General features: G+C 38.8%; 1 protein-coding gene across 1 annotated transcript in view; it reads right to left on the reverse strand.

Annotated features, from left to right (window-relative positions):
* Nucleotides 1–10,000, reverse strand: part of LOC113822081 (protein O-linked-mannose beta-1,2-N-acetylglucosaminyltransferase 1) — a 21,689-nt gene that overhangs the window by 6,977 nt on the left and 4,712 nt on the right. The window contains exons 3-11 of the mRNA XM_070122948.1: nt 9,342–10,000; nt 8,468–8,665; nt 5,456–5,547; nt 4,370–4,506; nt 3,475–3,611; nt 3,035–3,099; nt 2,447–2,570; nt 1,511–1,662; nt 533–731 (exon numbers count right to left, since the gene is read on the reverse strand). The exon at nt 9,342–10,000 is cut by the window's right edge and continues 126 nt beyond it. Coding sequence (XP_069979049.1) covers nt 533–731; nt 1,511–1,662; nt 2,447–2,570; nt 3,035–3,099; nt 3,475–3,611; nt 4,370–4,506; nt 5,456–5,547; nt 8,468–8,665; nt 9,342–10,000 — 1,763 coding nt within the window. The remainder of the gene's footprint in view (nt 1–532; nt 732–1,510; nt 1,663–2,446; nt 2,571–3,034; nt 3,100–3,474; nt 3,612–4,369; nt 4,507–5,455; nt 5,548–8,467; nt 8,666–9,341) is intronic.

The raw sequence follows: 10,000 nt of genomic DNA on the forward strand, positions 1-10,000 counted from the left end.
ATCCTCGTAGGTGGAAGCGAAGGGTGGATGCGGCTATGCGCCCCCGTCGGCGTCAGCCCCCTTGATGATGATGATGATAAGGGGGTGAGAGATTGGGGGAGCCTATAAGGGTATGAGGGATTGGGGGAGTATATAAGGGTATGAGGGTTGGAGCGGGTGTATAAGGGTATGAAGGATTAGGGGGGAGCGTTTATGGGTATGAGGGATTGGGAGAGCCTTTAAGGGTGTGAGAGATTGGGGGGGTGGTTATAAGGGTACGAGGGATTAGGGGAGCCTATAAGGGTATGAGGGATTGGAGGGAGTTTATAAGGGTATGAAGGAATGGGGAATATATATATATATATATATATATATATATATATATATATATATATATATATATATATATATATATATATATATATATATATATATATATATATATATATATATATATATATATATATATATATATATATATATATATATATATATACACACACACACATTATACACACACATACACACACATGCACACCCATCCTCCCTTCACCTGATCATGCCGCAGCCACTTCTCGATGACCTCGTCGTAGATGTCCCTCTTCAGGAGCCAGCCCAGCCCCGCCATGGTCTCTGATCGCATGACCACGCCAGGATCTCCCAGGGACTTGCTATTGCTGAGGTCATTCCAGGCGGAGGCGCAGTAGAGGGTAGGGTCGCGGTCCAAGACGGGCGCCAGCTGGCCGAAGTAACTGTGGGAGGAGGAGCAGGATGAGGAGAAGGAGGAGGAAGAAGAGGAGGAGGAAGTTGAGGAAGAGGAGAAGGAAGAAGAGGAGGAGGAAGAAGAGGAAGAGGAGGAAAATGAGGAGGAAGTGGAGGAAAAGGAGGAGGAAGAGGCAGAGGAGAGGAGGAAGAGGATAAGGAGGAGGAGGAGTAAAAGGGAGAGGATAAGGAGGAGGAAGTTGAGGAAAAGGAGAAGGGGGAAGAGGAAGAGGAAAAAGAGGAGGAGAAGGAGGAAGAGGAAAAAGAGGAAGAGGTAGAGGAGGAGGAGGTGTGGTGTGGGAATCTCTTGCAGTCTATTCGGAAGGGTTATCTCTCGTTCTCTATATTTCTCTGTTATTTCATGGACATTGGTGAGTGTTCTGTATTTCAATTGTAGCGATTTTTAATTAATCTGCCGCATATTGAATTCCTTATCATTCACCTATATATTTTTTTCTATTCATCTGTGCACCTATTTACCTATTCATCTAGAGGAGGAAGAGGAGAAGGAGGAGGAGGAGGAAGAGGAGGAGGAGGAAAAGGAGGAGGAGGAGGAGGAGGAAAAGGAGGAGGAGGAGGAGGGAAAGGAGGAGGAAGAGGAGGGAAAGGAGGAGGAAGAGGAGGAGAAGGAGAAGGAGGAAGAGAAGGAGAAGGTGGAAGAGGAGGAGAAGGAGGAAGAGGAAAAGGAGGAGAAAGAGGAGGAAGAGGAGGATTAAGAGGAGATTTTTAATCTATCTGCCGCATACCTCCAGACCCCCTCGTGCCTTACCTGAAGAAGTCCGGCGACACGCGAAGGTCCTCCTCGAGCACGATGACCTTCCGAGTCCAGGGGAAGGTCTCGAAGGCCGAGGTGAACGAGAATTTGTAGTGGCGTTGGATGCGGACGGTCACGTTGCTCCCGCCGGCGTCGTGCGCCTTGTACTGCCCAGGGAAAGGGGGGGGGGAGGTTATTCGTTCGTCTGTTCGGTTTATTTATCTATTTCATCTTTTTATTAACATTATTATTATTTTTGTACGTCTGCTTGGGGTCTTTCTTAATATATCTGGTTGTTTCTTGTGTGTATATGTATACATATGACATATGCATATATATATATATATATATATATATATATATATATATATATATATATATATATATATATATATATATATATATATATATATATATATATAATTAAAGTGAGACAAGTAACGTTAAGTGAAATGAAGTTAGGTAAGGTAAGGTTATATTTGTAGGGAAATGCAAGAGTGAGAGTCCACAGCCTCACAATATATGAGATTAACGTTCTGCAATTTTCAGGCGAGGTTCTGAAGGGAGGGAACAGGCCACTCTACCGCAGCATCCCGTGGCATAGTCAGCATGTTCTTCTATGAGTATGTCCCCCACATCTGATGAGATAAGGGACCCACTCTGATTTTGAATTCCGTGTCTCTTTTTGACATGTCTCTTGCCGTCCACTTGGATAAGGTATCCACTTTGAACTTGAATATGGTGTCTCTTTCAACATGTCTACTTGGATAAGATGCCCACTTTGACCTTGGATTTCGTGTCTCTTTCAACGTCTCTTGTCGTCCACTTGGATAAGGTATCCACTTTGACTTTGAACTTTGTGCCTCTTTTTCAAAACGTCAAATTGAACTATCTCCTTCAACAGAGGTTATTCGAGGTCAGAGGAATAAATAAACTCTTGCACGACCTTACCTTGACACCGTAGAGGGCGGCCAGGTCACGCACTTCGTCCAGCGATCCGTCAGAACTTCCGTCAGCAACGACGAGTATCAGCTGAGGGTCGCTTCCCGCTGCTGACATCAGGTGCCGCAGACACCTTCAAGAATGGAATTGCATGTAGGTCTATCTCTCTGTGGCTCTATAAACATCTATAAACACACAGACACACACACACACACACACACACACACACACACACACACACACACACACACACACACACACACACACACACACACACACACACACACACACACACACACACACACACACACACACACACACACACATATATATATATATATATATATATATATATATATATATATATATATATATATATATATATATATATATATATATGAAAGGGCGTGGGCGTATCTACGTGTGTGTGAATGTGTGTATTTGTGTGTATATATGTGCATATACGATTGTGTATATATAGAGATAGATAGAGAAAGATGTACAGATATATATTCCCTTGCATGTGTATCATATTATATCTTTCGCGCATTATTTTTATTGCTATTGTGAAATTTAAATAAAAAAAGGAAAATTAACCTGTTGAGGAGAATCGGCCTCGTGCTCGCTACGATGACCGTTGGAATGCCTGTCTCCACTCCGTCCTGTGGGAAAACATTATTTTATGAACTATTATCATTTTATTATCATTATCATTATCATTATTACCATCAGTTTCGTTAACATTATTATTATTACTTTATTTATTTATCTACTTTTAAAAAAATCAATCTGTTCCCAGTTTTCAGTGTTTTTTTATAAGCGCACTTGACGCATTTTTATGTGCATTGTTGTCTACAATCATTATTGCTAATCGACAAGCAAAAAAAATAAATTAATAAATGAATAAAAAAAAAAAAAAAAATATGGGTCCAATATTTCTTCTCGATATCTGAAATATTTCACAGCTTATGCAAGATTTTTTTCTCTCTTAAAACTAATAAAAATCTCAGAGGAAAAAAGGCAACACATGCCCTCACCATTGCAAGGGGAACGCGTCTATGCAAATCCTGAGGTGCGCTGCAATTGCACAGACTACCGTAGCCCTCGTAGCGTTCGCAGAAGGCTCGTCTAGCAGCCCACGCATTCCCTTGGAACGTAGTCGCACACATGTCAGCTGCAAAAGGAGGATTTGCATACATTCGCAACCTTTGTTACGCACTGTGGCACTGCAATTGCTATGCTATCGTAGCCCCTATTCATCGAATAGACCTTGGTTATGTTTAAGTTCATTTAAGTGTATGAATGCACTGTGTCTTGTAACAATTACTACGCCTTCTATAAATCCTATCACAATTCGTATCAAACTTTTCTAGTTTATTATTAAAGATATCAGATAGCTCCTTTACAGCTTGAATAACAATGCAGCTTCGTTATATTCGCGCAGTAACTTCTAGAACACAAGTACCGATACGTTTATTAGCACAGGTCTTCATGTAGTCCCTATGAGACCATGATCGGCAATTAAGTGTATATTCGTCCGTTTGGGCCAATTTTCAGGTTTTCCGGGGCTAATGAGACCCATACAGGTTATATTGGTATGAATGAATCTTAGTCTTGTAAAAAAAAAAAAAAATATATATATATATATATATATATATATATATATATATATATATATATATATATATATATATATATATATATATATATATATATATATATAACGGCCTTTCTTATTTAATGGCGTGAGTTTGGGTAGTTTGATGAGCTTCTGACATGGAATAACAAAGGGAAATCTAACTGCCTATCCGTTATATGTTATCATCGTTTCTTCTACCTTTGTCTCCTCTAAACATTATACACTCTCTACAAACACAACCAGTCAACCACTCTCTCAGTATAACACAAAAAATGTGATAAAATGATACGCACCGTTCTCAGGCCGACGGGGTAGGTTGGCGTACAGGTGAATCGTCGATCCAGGCCTAATTAAATGGTCCGTCTTTGGGGTACTGAAGGTCGCTCCTTCCGCCCACGTACGCCCACCTTTCGTCCCTATCCACGCCCATCTAAAGTGTACGAGCAGTGTTGTCGTATTATTATTCACTGGTGGATTTGGGGGAAGGGTATTAATGATAAAAATGGGATATTTTGGTTTTATGTCAGTCTGCCCTTCATTTTGCGGAACGTTTGTTTCAGTTTTCTTTAATGTGTGAACAGGAATTTCTGATATCTGTTTTTGTTTGTCTGTCTACGTGCATTTCTCCTTCCACTTCTTTTAAATGCTCTTCTCTCTCCTTTGCTCCCCTCTCCTCTCCCCTTTCCTTCTAACTTTCCTCTTTCCTTTCCCTACCCACCCTTCATTCCTCCCTCCGCCTCATCCCTTGCCTTCCCTCCTTTCCTCTCTCTCTTCCCACCTTCTATCCCTCCTCTTCTACCCTCCCCTTGCCTTCCCTCCATCCCACCCCTTCCTTTCATCCTTCCATCCCCCTCATTCTCTCCCCTTCCTTCCTTACCTCCATCAGTCCCCTTCCTTCCTTCCATCCATCCCTCCCCTTCCCTCCTTCTACTTCCTTCCCTCCACCCCCCCTCCTTCCCTCTTTCCCTCCCCTTGCCTTGCCTCTATCCCTCCCCTTCCTTCCTTCCTACCATCCCATACCTTCCTTTCATCCTTCCATCCCCCTCCTTCCCTCCCCTTCCCTCCTTTTACCTCCATCGCTCCCATTCCCTCTTTCCCTCCCCTTGCCTTGCCTCCATCCCTCCCCTCCTTCCCTCCCCTTGCCTTCCCTCCATCCCTCCCCTTCCCTCCATCCCTCCATCCTTCCCCTCTCCCTCCTTCCCACCATCCTTCCCCTTCCTTCCTTCCTACCATCCCTCCTCCCCTCCCCCTCCTTCCATCCATCCATCTTCCCCTCCCCCCCCCCTTTCCCACCATCCCTCCCCTTCCTTCCTTCCTACCATCCCTCCCCTTCCCTCCTTCCCTCCATCCCTCCTCCCCTCCCCTTCCCCTCCTCTCACCTGTCACCCATAGCCATGTCTGTGATGATCCTGGAACCCTGCTGCGCCAGGAAAGCCTCCACGAGTTTGCTCAGTTGCGCGAAGCCCTCGTGCTGTTGGGGTAAAATGTTAAGACGTGGTGGTGGTGAACATAAAAGGAAGGATTATTATTATTATCGTTAATCATCATCATTATTATCATTATCCGTGTTGTTGTTATGACTGTTGTTGTTTGGTTATTGTATTGCTGTTAAAGTGTTATTGTTGTTATTGGCCCCATTGTCATTATCATTATTAGTATCGTTATTGTTATCTTTATCAATATTACTTCTATTAATTTTATTACTATTACTCCTCATCCTTATCCTTGTCCTACTCCTATTCCTATTACTCCTACTCCTCCTCCTCCTCCTCCTCCTCCTCCTCCTCCTCCTACTACTACTACTACTACTACTACTACTACTACTACTACTACTATTACTACTACTACTACTACTACTAGCTTACTACTACTACTACTACCACTACTACCACCATTACTATTAGTACTACTACCACTACCACTACCACTACTACTACTACTACTACTACTGCTACCACTACTGCTACCACTACTACTACCACCATCACCACCACCTCTACCACTACTATAACTACTACTGCCATCGCCATCACCATCACCACTACTACTTCTGCTACTACTACTACTACTGCTACTACTATTACTATTACCATTACCACCACCACAACTACTACTACTACCACGACTACTACTACTGACTACGACTGTTATTTGCGTTTTTATTATTATTGCTGATATTATCATCATTGTTATTACATATACTATTATGAACCCTACAACTCCCACTATTACCATATACTAATATTACAATCATCATTATTAATTTTGATTATCAATATATCAATTTCATTATCACACTCATCGTCAATTATTCACTCTCGTTATCTTATTATGGAAATCATCAATGTTATCATGATCTTTATTCCTACCTCTATCAATGTTATCATTATTATTAGTAGTAGTAAAGACAGGTTCATACTGGACGACCTTTTGTGTAGTAATGTATTTATTTACTGAGCCCTGCATACGCGAAAATAAATGGTGATGATAAATGAGTGAAGTAAGAGTAAATGGCAATGACATAAAATTAAAGTACAATTAAATGGTGATGGCATATAACTGAAGTAAAATTAAATGGTGATTATATATAAATGAAGTAAAAATTAAATGGGGATGACATATAAATGAAGTAAAAGTAAATGGCGATTATAAAAAAAATGAAGTAAAAGAAAGACTATCATTTGAATCACGGGCAGCTTCGTTGTTCTCAATATCAACAAAATCGTAATTTTTTTATAATCACTATTAACATCTTTATTATCATCAATTCTAATATCTTCATGATCATTACGATCTCATTAGTAGTGCCATTATCATTATCACATTTGTCATCACCATCATTATGAAAATGGTAATCATCGTCATAATCATCATTATCGTAATGATTTAATTATCTTGGTATTCCTTCTCTCATCATTAGGATTATAATTATTACTATTATCCCCGCAACTGCTAGTCCCATCAAACCATGATTGTTACTTTTATATTGCATTATATCATTTCATTAATATAATTAGTACAGTTATTGGAATTAATATTAAAGCCACTTGACTTAAGAAATTTACAGTGTGCTCGTGGTCTATATAATCAGTCCTTTGTTGTAGGTTGTATAGTATAGTATAGAATAATCATTTTAAGGCATTTGTATTTTGGTGGGATCTTAAATCTTAAATGATAACGACATTTGATTAAAGGCATATGAAAAGCAGGTCGAGTGAAGGTCCATATCGTTTTTTAATGGAGCTCAATGGTTACTTCTCCTGCTTTAAACAAATTTATTTTCAACGAAAACAAAAAAAAAAAGTACCAGGCATTGATTAGGTAAGTAAACAGTCTGTATAACGCCGATATATACAAATTCGATACACATCACATGAAATAGACCACATGCAAGAGGGGTTGTTAAATGGCCAAAAAAAGGAGCAGTTATGCTAATGAAGCGATGGCAGTATATCACAGACCATTTCAGGACTTTTGTGCCGATTATACAGATATCTGTTGTTGTTTATTTTTCATTTATACTTTATTTATTCATTTATTTATATTTTATTTATTTACTTATTTATATTTTATTTATTTATTTATTTATATTTTATTTATTTACTTATTTATATTTTATTTATTTATTTACTTATCTATATTTTATTTATTTTTTTATTTTATTTTATTTTTATTTTCTATTTTTATATATATTTTAACAATACTCAAAACCTGTAGCTGTTGTTAAGTTGATTGACTTTAACACAATGGGAATATATGGACAGGGGGTTGGAACAGGAACGACGAAGGGAAGGGCAAGAAAACACACGAATATGCCGAAGGCCTTTTCACTATTGCTTCGTCAGGGCAATAGCCCTGACGAAGCAATAGTGAAAAGGCCTTCGGCATATTCGTGTGTTTTCTTGCCCTTCCCTTCGTCGTTCCTGTTGCAATCTGTTCAACATGAATTCCACACAGGGGGTTGGATACTGTTTGTGAGGGCGATCGCATACCCTTGTATGGAACGGGGCTTTTGGGTGACTCTAGCTTTAACTTCATCTCAATATTAATTAGGCTGGAAAAAAGGATAATTGGGTAAGAGAGAGAGGGGATAGGAGAGATAAATGTCCATATAAAGCATAGATGAATGGATGGATGGATGGATGGATAGGTAAATAGATTGATAGATAGATAAATAGATTGATAGACAGATGGATAGATAGATGGAAAAATAGATAGACAAGTGGATGGATAGATAGATGGATTGATGGATAGATAGATAGATGGATTGATGGATAGATAGATAGAGAAAGAGAGGAGCAGAGTAAGATAAAAAAAAAGGGATGAAGAGATGGAAACCAGTGGAAAAAAGGGATGTGATGAGCACCATACAAAGAGACGGACAGACTCACCATGGTGGCCAAAACGAGAACCTTCCCTGGCTGCACGTCCCTCATGATTGCCATGACCTCCGCGTCGCCTGACACTTCGAATGTCCTGTGCCTTGACACGTGCATGACAGCTCCCGTCGTTGGGTGCAGAACAAAGAGGTACATGCCGCCCTTACTCATGAACTTGACGTCACTGAGCTCCATGGTCACGTGATACACCTGATGAAGGATAATTCGTCAAAAATAATAATAATAATATTAATAATAATAACAATATTAATAATAATAATAATAATAATACTAATAATAATAATAATAATAATAATGATAATAATAAAAATCTAGAGTATCTAATACATGCAAACAGAAACATGCAAGGGTATTATAATCTTGCCAAATATGACCGTCACGATGCTGTCTTCATTCGATGCTCATTTCATATATTTATGAAAGTAATAGTGATGAATTACGGTAAAAGTTGTCATGGTAGTAGAAATATTACAATGGTATTGATTTGAATAATGCTACAAAACAGGGAAAATAGCGTTTTATGGTACACTGGTCACATGAAAAATGGTACCACAATATTGATGACGCTATAATAAATTTTATTGAAATATTAAAATCGATAAGTAGATATACTTAAATGATAGTGACTGATGAATATAATGACATTATTTCGATATTGACATAAATTATCATAAAAAGTACCAAGGTAGTGACAACAATAAAATTAATGATACCACGAATTATAATAATAATAATAATGATAATGATAAAAAAATAAACAATAATTAACTAACAAAACAACTATAATAATAAAATGGCAACAACAACAACAATAATGATAGGTACTAATGAAAATATCAATAATAACAAAAGTTTTAAAATTCACCTCATTTCCATCCACCTTCACTTGCAGCTCCCACATCCCGACACTCACTTCCACGCTGAAAGTTCCCCCTTCCTCTTGACCAATAACATTATCCGAATCGTGAAACGTCTCGTTCCTTGTTTCGAATCGGGTTTCACTCTCCGCGACTGACAGATTATCGTTATTCGCACCATTCGTGTTTTCAATTGTCAGTTTCGGTGTTTTGTTGAATCCGAGTGGTTCGTGTTGTAGATTATCTTTATTCACACCATCAGTTTTTTCAATTGTCAGTTTCGGTGCTTTGTTGAATCCGAGTGTTTTGTATTGTAGATTATCGTTATTCGCACCATCAGTTTTTTCAATTGTCAGTTTCGGTGCTTTGTTGAATCCGAGAGGTTTGTATTGTAGATTACCGTTATTCGCACCATCAGTATTTTCAATTGTCAGTTTCGGTGCTTTGTTGAATCCGAGTGTTTTGTATTGTAAATTATCGTTATTCGCACCATCCGTATTTTCAATTGTCAGTCTCGGTGCTTTGTTGAATCCGAGTGTTTTGTATTGTAAATTATCGTTATTCACACCATCCGTATTTTCAATTGTCAGTTTCAGTGCTTTTTTGAAGCCGAGTGGTTCGTATTGTAGATTATCGTTATTCGCACCATCCGTGTTTTCTTTTGTCA

Source organism: Penaeus vannamei, chromosome 6 (assembly GCF_042767895.1).
Source record: "Penaeus vannamei isolate JL-2024 chromosome 6, ASM4276789v1, whole genome shotgun sequence".
Taxonomy (NCBI): Eukaryota; Metazoa; Arthropoda; class Malacostraca; order Decapoda; family Penaeidae; genus Penaeus; species Penaeus vannamei.